The following is a 17,475-nucleotide window of genomic DNA, read 5'->3' on the forward strand; positions in this document are numbered from 1 at the left end:
TGGATCTTGTAATTTTGGAAAAAAATATGTTAAAAATTATTATTCATGTAATTGAGAAAATAAAACATCTTTGAATTAAAAGATAAAATTAATGTGATAAAATATCATTAAAAGATATTTTCAAGTTGGCATAATACTCATTTTAATTTTTTTTCAACTCTGCTTTATTCCCTCCAAGGCAGAAATTGTTGTTCCATTGAAAGCCACTTGACCTTGATCTTGTTTATCTACAACCTGAAGGAATACTGTTTAGAGATGGGAAGTGGCAGCTCAACCCACCACCATTTTGTTCTTCAGAAGGCAGAGAGTGGTATGCATTTTCTATTTATTTCTTGGTAGATAAGGAAGACTTGAGTTCAAGTCCCACCAATGACCTATACTGGCTGTGTGACCTTAGACAGCTCACTTAGTGCCTCTAGCAACTCTCTAGAACCATGATGATGAGTATATGGCACTTGTGCCAGAGAAGGCATGCAAAGGTCTCTCTATAGGCACAAGGGCCATGGGCTGCCAGAGTTTTCTACTAGAAAGGCAGAGGGACTCAGGGGGAGCTGCTCACATCCCCTGCCCCGAAGCCCAATGGGAGAACACAGAAGGTAAGGTGGGTGGCTCACAGGTGGCAGAGCTGGAGGGGAATAGAACATTAGAGCCACTCCCTTCCTCCTCTCCATTGGCACCAAGGACCTTCCTCACTTCATTTGCCCCTCTGCCCAATGGCCCAATGGTCCAGTGGGAAAGCTTTTTCCCTCCCCTGTGTGGGATAAGACAGAATGAGGGAGGGGGGGTTCATGCCTGGCAAGGCAGGGCAGGCGATCTCTGGTGGGGTGGAGCACAGCACATGGTCTCTAAAAGGTTTGCAGTCACTGCTCTAGGATCATATAAATTGGTGGAAGTTGGTAGAAGGATTCCCCTGATTTCAGGGGAAATTCCTCAAAGTCCCCAGGGATGCAAGTTGGGAAAGAGGACATGCTCAAAGCACTGTCTCCTCTCCATGTTGACTTCTTCCCAGAGTCTTTCTCTCCCTCCAGAGACCTCTCACCATGTGTGTCTCCTCTCAAAGCCAAAAGCCAGAAGACCAGGAGGACTGCTCCTCTCCAAGTTTTGCCAGTTCTCCTTCCCCTTGTGCCAGAACAGAGCATGGAATAACCGCTCTCTTCATCAGTGAGGGGAGTCATGCAAGTGCCAGGCTAGATCCCTAGCTTACATACAGCAGGATTAGCAAGAAAACCAATGAATTCAAATACAGGTATCAACATATAATTTTTTAAAGCTTATAGACAAGTTTAAATCCTTTTGCTCTAGAATATTTTTTCAACAAATCTACAGGCCATCTTTTTAGACATGGTTCATTTAATGAAAGGTTTGCTTAACTATAGCAGGAGAAGGGCATTCATAGTGTTGAAGGTATCCACAAGGATATGACCTCAATTCAGTCAGACATAGCTTCCCTCCCCCTTTTATTATTGCCCTTGATGGTTCATGGTCAGAAGCCTATGGCAGCCCCATCCTGGCTATTTTGGGTATCCCAAGTGGCTATGTCAAAGGTTTGAGCCTCAATCCACTGAGCCAATTAAGACTCAAAGCCAGTTTTGATACTTTTCCTAGAAAAACTAGTCTAATTTGCATGGAGCAGTGTCTTGGGATATTGCTCCCTCTGGAACCATTATGCCATCTGAAAATGGGAAACATTTCATCTCTTCTTTGCTTGTTATTGATTCAGATTTTTTTGTCTTATTATCATAACTAACATTTTATAGAGAGAGTGGAAAAAGGGAATAAAGGTTGCTTGCCACTGTTTGAAATGGAAAACCTTAAATTATTTCTCTATTGCAAACAATTCTAGTTGTTGATTTTAGATGTCCACTTTTGATCATATCAGTGAAAAGCCCTTTGCTTTTTATTTTTGAGTTTAAAAACATAAATTAGTGCTATATTTTATCAAAAGGCTATTTCTGCATTCATTGAAATAATCACATAGTTTTTACCTTTTTGGTTTATACAATTAAAAACTAATTGTTTTTCAAATTGTTAAGCCATCTAAAAATGGATCATCCATCACATATAGTCCACTTGGTGGAAATCTTCTTATGATCTCTTTGTGAGTATATTATTTTAAATGTTTGCAACAATCTTCATTTGTAGGACTAGACCCAAACCATCTTTTTATCCTTTGTCTCTTTCTGGTTTGAGTATATGGGCTGTTTTTCTTATAAAAGATGTTTGGTATAAGTTCCTTTTGTCTCTGTTTTTTAGAATAATTTTTGTAGCGGAGATATCAATTGCTTTCCAAATTATTAGAATAAGATGTACTTGTAAATCCAGCTGGTTGAGGGTTTAAAAAAATAACTCTTTAATGCCTTGACCAATTTCTTTTTATCAAGATTGGATTGGTTAAGATGCCTGTTTTTATTTTGTTATAGATTGTGTATTTTATATTTGTGTAGATACTCAAATTTCCTTTGCATTCTCACTTGGGGGAGGACTGTAATTTTAGACAGTGGCGTAACATCCCCTCTCAATCAGTCAGTTAAATGTTCATTAAGGACCTATTCTGTGCCAGGCACTGTGCTAGCACTGGCGATACAACAATGAAAAGAACAAAAGACAGTCCTCATCCTCAAGGAGCTTTCCTTCTAATGGGGAAGACAACACCCATTTGGAAGCTGAAAAGTGGAGAGTGAAGAAGTCAGTCCAAGATGTTCCGAAGTCCCACTAACACTTGGGAGCTGGGTACCCAGAGGATGATGACTAACTTGGATTCTCTAAAGGTCCCCTCTGAATGCTGAGCCTTCTGAGCCCCTGTTAATACGCTTCTCACAGATAACTGAAAGCTTTCATCAAAGGCATTTTCTCCAGTGGAATCACAAGAATGGTTGGTGCAAAACCCTGATCTCCCCAAATCTGGGGTTTGCTATCCTACTTACCAACGCACAGAGCTTCCAGGGGAAGGGGGGCCTCAAATTTGGAGTTCCAGGCATGTAAGGCATGATGTGTCCGGCGGTCACACAAATTCTAGCTCTTCAGGACCTGAAAGTCCTTTTCTCTCTGTGTAGTCTCCATAGTGAATTAGAATGGAGCAATGCCTCTGGCACTCCTCTCTACCAAGCTCGAGTCTTTCCATATCTATCTGGGTGACGGACCTCAGGAATGCCCTTCAGTGGGTTGGGGGTGGCTGTGAGGGGGGTGGGGGAAGGGGGGCTGGGGGGGGGGGACTGCGTTTGCTTTGCAGGTTCCAGGAAGAGCCCGGAAGTGCTCAGCTCTGGGGAGAAATGCTCCTCAGGCCACTGCAGTGAGATCCAGGAAAAGTCCCTCCTCTGGCCAGTCACCCCAGTACCTCTGGCTAGGGAAAGAGAGAGAGTTCAGGGGCAGCAGATTGCAGTGGCTCTTCCCCTGCCAGCAGAGAGAGAGCTCTGTTTACAGCTGCAGTGTGGCAGGCTGGAAACTTAGAATGCAGAGAGAGAGCAGAGTGACCAAGAGACAGGCAATGGAGTCAAAATTATGGGAGCCTAGGGGGCTGTGAATGGATTCCATCTTATTGGGCATAGAGGTCCAATATTTATACAGTTTCTAGACTCTCTGATCAAAGAAAGATGGCAGATCAAAAAGAAGCTAACATGTCAAAACATACATCCTTGGTGCCCAGTAGAGTGCCAAATGGTGATTTTCAAAGTCCTCTTTGGTCTGTCATCGCTGGCATAAGTATTTCTTTAGAAGGACAAAAGCACTAGGGTAGAGCTGCTATGTATGAAGGTCACTTGACAGTAAGGTAGCTGGTCAGTACGTTCTGAGCCAGTTAAGAAAGCCAGGTGTTCTTTAGGCAGTGCCTAGCAGACCTACAAGGATTGATGATCTGCCCTTGTCAGGGTTTTGAGGCCGATCTGCAAATATGTCTTTTCTGGCTGCTTTTGCCTCAATGGGCCCAGAATGTCCTTATGGACTTGTCATATCTGTCCTTCATGTGTCCTTTGCTTCCAATGCAGTTGCTTTTCTCTGCTGAAGATGAATCAGAATCTAAAACCACTCACATAAAATTAGGAAAGAGTGGACACCAAAAGGGAGGAAGCAGCTATGTGTTGGCAGCCACATGAAAGTTGGAGAGGAGACAGCCCAGTCATCCTATCCACTAGTATCCATTAGTAACAATCCTAAGAAAGGCAAGAGCTAGACAAGTGGGGCTAAGTGACTTGCCCAAGGACATACAGCCCCAGTCTGAAAACAGATCTGAACCCACGCCCTCCCAACTCAGGCTGGGCTGCTTCAATTCAACTGAATTTTCAAAACCTTTCACAATAGTCCACACAATTCACAGTCAGAAAGTAAGAGAGAATTGGAAGATTAAGTCTCTTATTTTGCATTGCTGGCTCAGCAGTCAATTAGAGAACTCTTTCTCACATCCCAGTACAAATACTTCAAAAATGAATGTTCCCAAGGCTGGAAGGTTCCCATCTCAGAGGAACATCATCAACAAGAATCATACAATAACTAGCACTAATAGGATGCTTTCAGGATTGTGAGGCACTATACATATATAATACATGTGTATAAAGCACTATAAAATATACAGATATATTATATACATTGGAATTGGAAAGAAATTAGATATTGTTTATCAACAGTTAACAAAAGGTTTGCTTAACTATAGCAGGGGAAGGACATTTATTTATAGCATTGCAGGTTTATATGCTCAGTAAGGTTAGGACTTTATTCACTTGAGCACAGATTTCCTATCCCTTGGTTGCCCCAAATGGTCCATGGGCAGAAGCCTAAGGGAGGAGCTAGAGCCCCCACATCCAGGCTATTTTTGGTATCTGCATGGCTATGCCAAAGGTTTAAGCCTCAGTTCACTGAACCTACATATCCAGTCATTTTCAGTTTTTTGGGCAAAGATAGTGGAGTGGTTTACCATTTCCTTCTCTAGCTCATTTTATAGATGAGGAAACTGAAGCAAATGGGGCTAAGTGACTTGCCCAGGATCATGCAGCTAGTTAGTGTCTGAGACCAGATTTGAACTCAGTCTTCCTGATTCCAATCTCTCCTGCCACCCAGCTGCCCTATTTATATATACACGTTATCTCTTTTGATCATCACAGCAAGCAAAGAGCATGTTTGGGCATCTTTCAAGGTCTGGTCCCTCTGGGCAAGTTCACATATATTCCGCTTCAGGTAAGCTATATTATGAAGTGAAAAGGGAGGTGAAAATGTGACTGTTACAATTGCATCAATTACTCTTGAGGATATTTGCCTCTGCTACAATGCGATTGGCACTTTTAATCCTCCTCCATAGTAACTACTCCCAAATTCTCCAAGTATGTTTTTTGGAAATGTGAGTTTTTGGAGACGCTGTTAAATCTGAGAGCACCATGAGGGCTATTATAATAATAACTAGCATTTATATAGAACTAAAAGAAAGACTGGGTTTTTCCCAAGGTCATGAAGCTAGTAAGAGACACTTTGTTTTGAATGTGAGTCTTGCACACAACATCCTGGACCGCTTTCTACCAAACTACAGTGATCTCCTAGCAATCTCTTCCAAAATACACCTAATTTCACTTAAGAAGTAAATCTCTGCTCCTTTCACCTCCAAAAATAACTCTTCTGCCTTGCTCTCCCAGGAACAATAATTCTCCTTTGTGTGATTTTCTGGCATTATCACAGCCTTCAAGGCAGCAGTGCTGATTCAGAGATGGTACCGCCGCTACATTGCCCGCCTGGAAATGAGGAGACGATGTACGTGGAGCATCTTCCAATCCATAGAATATGCAGGACAACAAGATCAGGTCAAGGTATGCTGGCTAGGAAACATTTCAAGGGCTCTTTCTTTCTCGCCAGATTTTTCAAAGTAGCCAGGGTCTCAGTCACTCTTGTGTGTGGATCTCATCTCTAATTCAAACTTCTCTTTTCGGCAGCTTCACGATTTCTTCAGCTACCTTGTAGATCACTTCACACCAAGTAGCCACAGTGAAAGTGAGTATGATCTCCTCTAGCGTTGAGACATAGAGGTAGAGGTGAAGTAAGGAATTAGGTGTGAAGATGTCAAAGGAAATTGAAAGGAAATAGATGAGGAGGGATGCCAAGTCATGGATTCATAGGAATTCTTTCCCCAATTTTCTTCCTCATCGGTTTGGGCAGAACCATCAGATTTCTGCCCTAAATTGGACAGGTCATGATTTCTGCCTAGATTTGTTTCTGTGGAGATAGATATTCACACATAGATACGGTCTCATTCCCCTTATTCCATCTTGCAGATAGTCACTCCCCTTTGAAATTCTCTGCTTTGGAGCCATTTTATTATCAAGGCATATCAATGAAGTCAGAAGACAATGACATTGTATAGTGGCCTTCCCTCCCAGGGTCCCATGCTCCGAAATGACCTCTCAGCAATCTCTTTCCCTCCCAAAGTTCCCATGCCTTTGATGAATTTCGGGAAGGTGTTAAGAGACCCAGCAGATCTAGTCTACAAAATGAGGATGTTATACTTCCAATGTTTCCACGTTTCCCATAGCTCTGAAGTTCTGGCTCTCACTCGCATCAGTGTCCCAGGAGGAGTCACCAAAATCTTTTCTGTCCTGATTAGGAAACTTACTTAGCTGCATGTTCACAGAGAAGAGACACCTTAAAGACTCCGAGATGGAAAAATACTGTGACTATGAATCCATAGAGGTGCCCGACTATTACACGGGACCCCACGTCTCCTTTCCTCTCCTGCCTGACCATGCAACTGCCTTAGTGGAAGCTTTCAAACAAAAAAAAGTAAGTATATTAGGTGACAGAGGATGCTGCCCAGAGCAAAAGGCCCCGGTGCCTTTTTAGGGATAAAGACACCAAATAGCAAACTGAAGTAAACACTCCCAGACTCCTGCTGCATTCTCTTCTCAGCCATTCTCTTCTCAGTCTCTTGGAAGATGAGCCTGGAAAGGCTGCATCAGTGCCTGGACTCCATAAATCCATTATACACACATACATGTGTGTATGTATCTGTGTATGCATGTGAATGTCTATTTGTGTGTATATATGCATATATTTCATGTGTGTAATGAATTATGAATTACCTTGATATATTCATGCATATACATGTGTATAGGTGTTTATATACATTATATGACATGCACATATCTGGTCCATCTCTAGCTATTCATGTGTGTATGTACGCATCTCATACAGACATGCCTATTATGCACATATGCTAGAATATAGAGTACATATCGATACATGCATAGGATATACCATATGTATGTGTGCATGTTATACACACATATATCAGGTGTCTGTGTATTGTGTGTATGCATGTGTGTATACACATTGCATTATGTAATTAGAATTTGCATCCCAGAACTCTTTCTCCCAGCATTCCATGTTCCTTCTCACGTTATGTACTAACATAAGGAGGATATAAGTTTTGTGTGACCCCGCCCCTCTTTCCCTTTTCCCCTGATTGCAGCTGGGAAAGGTGGCTTTATGCCAGGCAGGAGAATTTTTCTCACGTGTTTTGACTCAGGCTTTTTCTTTTGTTCTTTATTTCTTCTACATCAAGTGATTATTAATAAATCTTATAAAATAGTTATTTTGGAGTTATTCGATTTTAATTTAAAATTTATAGCATATACTATGTATACACATAATGTGTGCTATGTAGGTATGCCAACATATACATATGCATACACATATACTACATATGCATAATATACAGTACATAATGTTTATATGCTAGCATATCTAGTATATATCTACAGACATAGAGTATATACCATGTATATTTAGTGTACCTATGTGCAGTATGTATTAGATGTGTATATATGTAGACACACATGGCATATGCTATGTCTAATATATGGTATATAACATGTATCTATGTGAGTATATAAAGCATGTATCTATAAACACATACTATATGTCATGTATGTAAAATGTGTCTATATAGCCAGTATACATGATCTTATACTATGTGCACATATAGTGAATTCTGTGTATATATGTCAGTATAGATATACACATATACTCTCTATAGAATATAACTATATATAGTATATCTCTACACACATAGAGTATATACCATGTATATTTAGTGTATATGTGTGTACAGTATATATGATATGTGTGTATGTATATACATGTAAATACATACTATATATATGCCAATAGATATAATGTGAACAATATAATTATTACACACACATATAGACAATAATATTATTGCATAACATGATATGATATGAAACAACACTATATAATGTAATATAATATATAGACATGGTATATGTGATGTATATATGCCAATATATATGTGCACATTTTATATATACATACATATAATATATAGCATATAATAGGTGTAGATCTTCTATATATAGTATATATCTACATACATAGAGTATATACCATGTACAGATAAATAGATAATAACAAATATATATATATAAATATATGATAGATAGATAGATAGATAGATAGATAGATAGATAGATAGATAGATAGATAGTGTATATATGTGTTTGTATGTGTGTGGTATATATTTTGTGTATGTATACGTCATCCTTCACTATATTGCAGTTCACTTATCACGGCTTCGAGGGTTTAATATATATAGTTCTGTATTGTGACACGCTATTGGATGATGGAATAAAAGGCGACCAACCACAGTGCTGTGTTCTACATCCTGGGCACTGATTGGCTCAATGACTATAAGTTCATAACAGTGTGGGAAAGGTTTATAGGCGAGTGGGAAGGGTTTCAAAAGCCTTAAAATAGATAAAAATAAAAGAAATATCATGCTGCTACTTGGCGGATTTTCACCTATCATGGGGGTCTCTGGAGCGTAACTCCTGTGACAGGTGAGGGATCCCTGTAGATGACATATATGCCATTGTATACTATATACAGTATGTAACAGGCCTCTATGTGAGTATTTCTAGTACACACACACACATAGTGCATATGTGCTGGTATACAAGGCTTATACTTTATACAGATAGTATGTATATATAGTATATACTGTGTAGATATGCTCAAGCATATCTACACACATTGTACATACTATGTATCTCTCATATATCGTGCCAGTCCACATGCGCACAATGTATGTAGAGTGTATAATAAATAGTATATACTATGTATATATGCTAGTGTGTATACATAGTATCTACCATGCATACATAATAGCGTATATACGAGATACATGTCTAGACACAATGTATATCTGCATTCTCTCTGTACATACATGTGTGTATACATACATGCACACAGCACACGACACATATGCATGTGGTGTGTGCCCACATCTTCTATGATATGAAGAGAGTCATGTATTAGAAAAAGCCCTGCACTTGGATCCGGAGTACCTGAGTACGATCATCCTATCTTTGTAACTGGCCGTCTGACTGTGGGCAGGTGACCCCTTCTCTCTGGGCCCCGGTTTCTTAGTCTACAAAATTCGAGGGTCAGATTAGATGACCTCCGGGGTCTTTTCCAGATTTAAAAGTTCTGGTTTTCTAGGAGACAGTGCAGTATAGGCACTCAACAAACATTTATTTGCTTTTTATTAAAAACAAACAAACAAAAAACCACTTGACTTAGAATGTCTTAACAAGTATTGGTTCCGAGTCAGAAAAGCAGTAAGGGCTAGGTACTAGGGATCAAATTACTTGCCTGGGCAAATCACACAGCTAGCTAGATGTGTCTAAGGTCAGATTTGAACCCAGGTCCTCCCAACTCCCTGTCTGCTACCCAGCTGCACCCCTCACCCCTTTTTAAACAAGCATTTATTAAATACTTATTTTACATGAGGAATTGCATTAAAAGCTGGGGAGATAAAGATGGACAAAAGTTCATCTTGATTCTCCAGGAGCAGAGTGGTTTGGGAACCAGGAAAATCTGGGTTCAAGTCCTGCCCATGACATACCCTGGCTGCATTGTGTGACTCTGGGCAAATCCATGTTATCTCCTGGTGCTCTTGGCAATTCGCCAAGACTTTAAGTTGCAAAGAAGGTGCCAGCCTGAATTTCCTCATTGGAGAGTTCCCTTTACTATCCTGTGATCTTAAGAAAGTTTGTTGTATCTCAAACTGTCACTTCTTTAAAGCTGGCATGACTCAAGAAAATGGAAAATGGGATTTGGGGAGGAAGTGGTTTTTTAGCTGTAATTCAGATGAGAAGAAGGCATTTGGGTCAATCAATTCAAAGATCCAGAAGGGAATGAAATTCAAAGGCGTGTGGGAGCTCCAGGTACCATCAAGGACTCAACATCCAGACCATTTGGAAACACTGGAAGAGTAAGTCTCGGGCCCTTCCCCTCAGAAACACTCCTCATGTTTTTCATCCTCTTTCCCAACCCCTGCTTTTTCTCCCAGTAGCAGCTACATGCTCGGTATGTCTTAAATATTCTGCATGAGGCCAGAAAGCATCTCATACAACTGCCAAATATCAACCGCATCTCCACCTGCTACAGTGAGGAGATCACAGTGTGTGGTGAGTAAGAGCAAGGGTGTACAGAGAAGCAAGGGTGTTTGGAAGCACCAATGTGGAGGGTTTAAACTGAATAATAACCACGAAAAGTTCTCATTGAGGAGAGGGGAGCTGGGTGCATTATGTACTCATAATAGGACTTTGTTGTGCCTCAGTGAAAAGATACATGTAGCCTGGGTCCAGAGGCATGCTAGTAAATGTTTAACAACCAGCTCTCTGGGTAGGGGGCAGAAAAATGCAAGACATACTGTTATGTTTAATCTCCACTAACATTTTGTCCACCATTTTCTTAAGTCTAGAAAATGAACAAAACAATTAATTGAACCCTGATTTGGAACATTTGTCCACTTTCAAAGTATAAATGCTCACAACTGGTCTCGCAGGTTGACTGGGGCTGGTTCTGGTATATCCCTGCTTGAGGACCTCGCAAAATCATGAACCATCACCAATACTTTTCTTTTATCAGGCCAACCAGAAAATGCCATTACCCTAAGGAAAAAGACATTTTAGAGTATTGCAAAATAAATAGAGAAAATGTTTTAAGCCTCTCTCCACTCCGTCTTCAACACCTACTTCCCATTCCAGTTCATTTAAAAATGTTTATTTGTATTGCCATATTGGTTATTGTCGTAAGAGCAAAGTAATACATGAGCAAAACCCTCAAATAAAAGCAAAAACACATGGATGTGAAAGACGACTCCAATAATTCTTTCTCTGGAGGTGGAGAGCATTCCCCATCAGAAGTCTTTCAGGATTGCCCCAGATCATTGTGTTGCTGAAAGGAGCCACATTTTCAGAGATAACCATCATCCAACATTGCTGTTACTGTGTACCACATTCTTCCAGTTCTGCTTATCTCCCTTTGCATCGGTTCATGTAAATCTTTCCAGCTTTTTCTGAAATCATCTAGCCTATCATTTCTTATAGCACAATAGTCTCCAACATGTACCCCAACTTGGTCAGCCATTCCCCAGTCGAGGGACATCCCTTCGGTTTCCAATTCTTTGCCACCGCAAAAAGAGCAGCTATAAATATTTTTGTACAAATGGGTCCTTTCCCTTTTTATGATCTCTTTGGGATACAGCCCCAGCTGTGGCATCACCAGATCAAAGGGTCTGCCCAGCTTTATAGCTCTTTGGCCAGAGTTCCAAAGTGCCCTCCAGGCCTCTTCCAATTCTACTGGTAGAAAAGGACCAATCTTTAGGGAACATGTTCAAACAGGTAAAGCTTGTCATCAGGGCAACTCCTCTGCGGTTGCACATGATCCCACTGCTGGGACCACTTGGCTTGTTTCCCCCAAGTGCTTCCAGTATTGTCTGATGACCCTGAGCTGCTTTTTTGCTGCTACGGCAAATTGCTGGTCTAATCTTTCCATCTGCTGGTGTATTCTTTTGCCTTGAATGACTGACTATCTGCACATCTAGCTAATGAACAGTTGTTCACTGCTGCTGCCACCTGGGGGTTCGCTGTTGAAATGCAACTTCCATGGGTCCTTTCCCTTGTTGGGGATGGCAACTCAGCCTCATAAGCCATCTCCTCTCTTTGCCACAGCCAGACAGTCACCTAGAGAGAGCCAGCCCTCAGAATTCACTCCTCTTCTTCTGCCCCGATGACCACTCCTTGGATTCACTCTACTTTTAGAAGAGGGGAGAAAACACTCCTTTCACCTCCCAACTCTCCTGGTCAGCCGGGGGGCTTCATTGATGCTGTCAGGGAAGTTGCTGTCATTCCCACATACAACATTTCCTTTCTGTCGTCCTCTCTCTGAAAAACATTGCATTCATTACCTCCATTTGTTGCTGTTCCTGTAAGCAAGAAAATGCCATGCAAATAAGATCAAGGACTTCTTCAGGGTGGGTGCCTGTGGGCATCTTTTTTTTCTACCAATGGGAACTGATTCTTTTTCCTCTGCCTTTGTTAGGAGACTTACACGGCCAGCTGGACGACTTAATATTTATATTTTACAAGGTATGAACATTCAGTAAAACACATAGATTATCCATTTTAAAAATGTTTAACTGTAGTTGAGAAATGTTTTTTTTTTATTTTATTACATGCTATTATGACAAGGTAGTAAGGAACTAAAAATCTCAGAATTGCAGAGTTGGAAGGGAAGGAAGAGGCCATTGGGTGATGCAGTAGATAGAGTAAGAAACTTGGAGTCAGGAAGAGCAGAGTTCAAATCTTACCTCAGACACTAACAGTATGACCTTGGGCAAGGCACTTAGTCTCTGCCTGTTTTAGCTTTCTCATCTATAAAATGAGAGTGATAATAGAACCTCCCTTAAAAGGTTGTTATGAAGATCAAGTGAGTTAATGGGTATGTTGCAAACATTGAACTATACAAAGGCAGCTAGGTTTCCTGGTGGATTGATAGTCTTGGGTTCAAATTTGACCTCACATATTTCCTAGCTGTGTGACCCTGGGCAAGTCACTTAATCACCATTGCATAACCCTTATTACTCTTTTGCCATGGAACCAATACTTAGTATTGATTCCAAGAAAGTTAGGGTTTAAAAAAAAGTACTATACAAACATGAGCTTATTGCTGTTATTAGAGGTTATCTAATCTAAATTATATTCTAACAAAATTCTCCCAAAATGAAACTTGATATTTATTGTGCCACGGATATCTTTGGTCTGGCCAGTCTTATGGACTGCTTTTAGAATAATGCTTTTAAATGCATCAAATGAAATTAATAGTGTTTTTAAGGAAACTGACAATACTGAAATATAGTTATAAAATATTTTTAACAAACAAGTTCACAGACCCCCACTTTAAGAATGTTTTTAAAAACATACCTGACAGGGTAGCTCAGTGGATGGAGAGCCAGGCCTAGAGACTGGTTGGTGGTCCTGGGTTCAAATCTGGCCTCAGACACTTCCCAGCTGTATGACCCTGGGCAAGTCACTTAATTCCCATTGCCTAACCCTTACCACTCTTCTGCCTTGGAACCAATACACATTGATTCCAGGATGGAAGGTAAGGGTTAAAAAAAAAACCGTACCTGACAAATGGTCATGTGATATTTGCTTAAAGATAGCCTGGTACCCTCTCCGTGAGGGGGAATCTATTGAGGGAAGCCATTCCGATTTTAACTAGTTCTGTTTGTTAGGAAGTTTGGCTATATATCAAGCCCAAAATGTCTTCTTTGAAACTTCCAGAGGCACCACGTCGCATAAACTTCCAAGACTCTTCTAATACAAGATTTTAGAACTTTTAGCTTATATAAAATGATGAGCAGAAAGAAGGATTTACCATCCAACAATCAATTTTCTCTTTTTTTTCTGATAAGTAATAATAAAGAGGTCCTAAACTTTCAAGAGAAATAAGGTTATTTAAAGTTTCTTCCCTATTCAGCACTATGAGATACTTACATGTACCATATCATAATTATAATATAATTATCATATAAGATGATTCATGTTATAAAGCAATTACAGAATAATGGGTCTACCATAGATTTATAGCATATCTTTCTTGTCATGATGAATAAATGAAGAAAACAAGCATTTGGTAAGCACTTAAGATACAAAGCATTTTGTTCTATGCTAGTGATAAAGATAAAAAGTCAGATAGTCCCTGCCCTGCTCTCCAGGAGCTCATATTCTAATGGGAAGACATATAAGGAAGACGTCAGATGGAAAGGTCCCATGGTCCTTTGGGATGTTAGTGCCTCTTCTTTACAATGCCAAGTCTACTTTTAAAATATCAGTTTCTGATGTTGAACCCTGATAGTGCCAAGGACTTTGGTGGCAAGAACTCTCTTTTCTCTTCATTTTGTAGCAGGGATTGTAGAAATAGTTGATAGGTCGTATCTCCACAAGAGAGGCTCCCTGGACAATGTCTATGGGAGCCAGACTGGTTCCAAGTTTGGCCATCTAGAGGGCACTACTAGTCCAGGGGCTCTTAGAATTACCCATCTATTGTGATAGTCAAGCAACTGGTGTTGGTGAATCTTCTTTTCTACTAGGGTTGCTCCCCACAGTGATAGCAGGGCTGAAAGCAGGACCATTTGTCTTTTGTTATTCAGTCATTTTAGTCATATAGGAATCTTCACAATCTTGTTTGGGGTTTTCTGGGCAGATATTATTCTATAGTTTGCCATTTCATTCTCCAGCTTACTTTACAGATGAGGAAATTAAGACTAACAAAGATTATTAGCCAGAAGCCCTAGGAATTGCAGTGCTCCTAGATCAATGGTTGGGCAAGTAGGTGGTGCCACAGTGGATAGACCTATGGCTTCTGGATATTGGGTCATGTCTACTGGCATCTCAGGGGATGTGGAGGCAAAGGTAGTGTTGGTGGTGATTTATTCCCCCTAGCAGCACATACCACCTCCTATATCTCCCTCAGAATGCATGGTGCTTCAGTTAAGCTGGCTTGCCTGCCCCCTTGGCAAAAGCTGGTTAGCAGTTGGAGGTGGGGATGATGGACCTTTTCTCTAGTGAGTTTGCTCCTTTGGGTAAGGGATGCAGGGGACAAGTTGAGAGCAGATGCTTTTATTCCTAGGGCTCTTGGACTTACTTGCCTGTCTATGACAAGTGATTAATAATTGATGTTCTACTATGCTGTGATTCTATTAATTTTACTAAAAAGAAGTCAAAACTAAAAATAATCTGTTGCTTTCTGGTACTATCTTCCATAATTTGGTGCAAGTAATAGGCATTCTGGTTGCTCAAAAAGTACTCAGTACTTGTATAGAGCTGAACTCAGTGTTGCTGGGTATGGTTTTTGGTTGTTCCAGCCAAGATATACATAATTGGTGATAATTCCATTCAATTTTTTAAAAGTATTTGTTAACTACTTGTTGCATGCCAAACCCTATGAGATAGACCTCGGGGGTATCTACACAAAAAGGGAAACAGTACTTGTCCTCAAGGAGCTTACAATCTCCTAAAGCACAAATGCTCATCACATGTTTCAATCTTGAGTTTAAAACCAGGATGCATATTCCAGCAAGATCAGCCATTCATTCTCCTTCTGTAAGGAGGGGATAGAATGTCCCTCTCACTTCTTTCCCCATTTCTTATTTGTTTTGGAATTAATATAGGCAAATCCATGAAGAGTCTGAGTTTATGTGTATGTGTACATATAATATAACATACACATATATTTACAGATAAATATATACATGTGTAAACAACATAAATATTGTGTCACAAAAATGTGTCATATCTATGTATGTATATACAAATATCTACACATATGCACAAAACACTAGCATTTGTATAGTATGATAAGGTTTGCAAAGTGCTTTTCAAATATTATCTCATTTGATCCTCACATGACCCTGGGAAGTAGCTATTATTCTCATGCCCATTTTACAAGGAAACCCTTTCCCAATCCCTCTTAATTCTACTGCCTTCCCTTTCTTGATGATTTCCATTTCATCCTGTATATAGCTTGGTTTGCATGTAGTTTCCCCTGTTTGATTGTGAGCTGCCCAAAAGCAGAGTCCGTCTTTGACCTTTCTTGTGTCCCCAGTGTTTAGCAGCGTGCTTGGTATGCAGTAGTCACATTATAAATATTTATCGACTGACTGGTACACCAATATTTGGCATGCTTGAAGCTTGTTTTGGCTTCCCTGTTTGTTGGATTTGCATGGCTTATGTAACCACATTGTGTTTTTCCCCCCTTTCCCCGCTTTGAAGATAAACTACAATCTGTTGATTCTAAAATTTCAGAAATATCTGATGATATTTTCCCCTCTCTTTTTTCCTATTAAATATCAGAAACACATTTTGGGGGTCTTAAATAGAGCTTGGGTTGTGTCCAGGTTTGGGGGCCCATCTTTTAACCTTGCTTTTCTGCCCTTACCTTTTTCTGATTATCCTTTGGCTATATTTTCTTGTTATACAGAATGGCCTTCCATCCCCTGAGAGAGCCTATGTGTTCAACGGTGACTTTGTGGATAGAGGCAAAGACTCAATTGAGATTTTGATGATTCTCTTTGCCTTCATGTTGGTTTATCCAAAGGAGTTCCACCTAAATCGAGGAAATCATGAGGATCATATAGTCAATTTACGGTACGGAAACAAAAGATACTTGGGTCTTAGATGAGTACTTGAGGCTACTGTAAAAAAATTCATTTTACAAATCCTTAATTGTATTTCCCTACATGTCCCTTGAAAAGAATCATTGTATCCTAAATTTCACAAACGCCAAAAAATGAATATTTCTACATATAAAGTAGAACAGAAAAAGAGGGTTATGTAGTCATTTCTATTACATATAACTTTTTTTTCTTTTAAAAGCTCTGTAATAGAGCAGCTAGGTGGTTCAGTGGATTGAGAACCAGACTTGGCAATGGGAGGTCCTGGGTTCAAATATGACCTCAGACATTTCCTAGCTCTGTGACCCTGAGCAAATCACTTAACCACCTTAACCTAGTCCTTATCATTCTTCTCCCTTAGAACCATTACACAGTATTGATTCTAAGATGGAAGGTAAGGGTTAAAAGAAAACCCCTATATAATAAAATCAACCTGTTGCTTTCAAAGGTATCTTACTAGGTTTTGTTTCCCTCAAAACATTTTTCTGTTCTATTCTGTGTATTTTAATACTTCAGTGGTCCTCTTTTCTCCGCCCCCCCCCTTAAATACTTTACCAAAACCAAAGAAATATCCAAGCAATAAACTAACCGAGATTTTTGAGAAGATCAGAACTTTTTTATTCTTAAATTAAAAACATGGGAAGAAAAACCCTTACCAGCAAGCTGAGATCCAGGAACACATGCACAAGAGATAACAGAAAGAAATGAAACAGCCTCCTCAATTTCAGCAGCAACTGCGTTGTTGTTGTTGTTTTTTCTGGCTTTACCATATTGCTATTATGAATTGAAAGGAAATTTTGGCACCAACTCTCTCTCTCTCTCTCTCTCTCTCTCTCTCTCTCTCTCTCTCTCTCTCTCTCTCTCTCTCTCTCTCTCTCTCTCTCTTTCTCTCACTCTCTCTCTCTCTCTCTGTCTCTCTCTCTCTCTCTCTGTCTCTCTCTGACTCTCTAACTCTCTCTGTC

At 40.0% G+C, this 17,475-nt stretch overlaps 1 protein-coding gene across 1 annotated transcript in view; it reads left to right on the top strand.

Annotated features, from left to right (window-relative positions):
• Positions 1-502: 502 nt before the first annotated feature.
• Positions 503-17,475, top strand: part of PPEF2 (protein phosphatase with EF-hand domain 2) — a 42,616-nt gene continuing 25,643 nt past the window's right edge. The window contains exons 1-7 of the mRNA XM_056803830.1: positions 503-596; positions 5,656-5,783; positions 5,907-5,964; positions 6,575-6,750; positions 10,346-10,460; positions 12,379-12,425; positions 16,321-16,487. Of these exons, the coding sequence (XP_056659808.1) occupies positions 503-596; positions 5,656-5,783; positions 5,907-5,964; positions 6,575-6,750; positions 10,346-10,460; positions 12,379-12,425; positions 16,321-16,487 (785 nt within the window). The remainder of the gene's footprint in view (positions 597-5,655; positions 5,784-5,906; positions 5,965-6,574; positions 6,751-10,345; positions 10,461-12,378; positions 12,426-16,320; positions 16,488-17,475) is intronic.

This window comes from Monodelphis domestica, chromosome 6, assembly GCF_027887165.1.
Source record: "Monodelphis domestica isolate mMonDom1 chromosome 6, mMonDom1.pri, whole genome shotgun sequence".
Lineage (NCBI taxonomy): Eukaryota > Metazoa > Chordata > Mammalia > Didelphimorphia > Didelphidae > Monodelphis > Monodelphis domestica.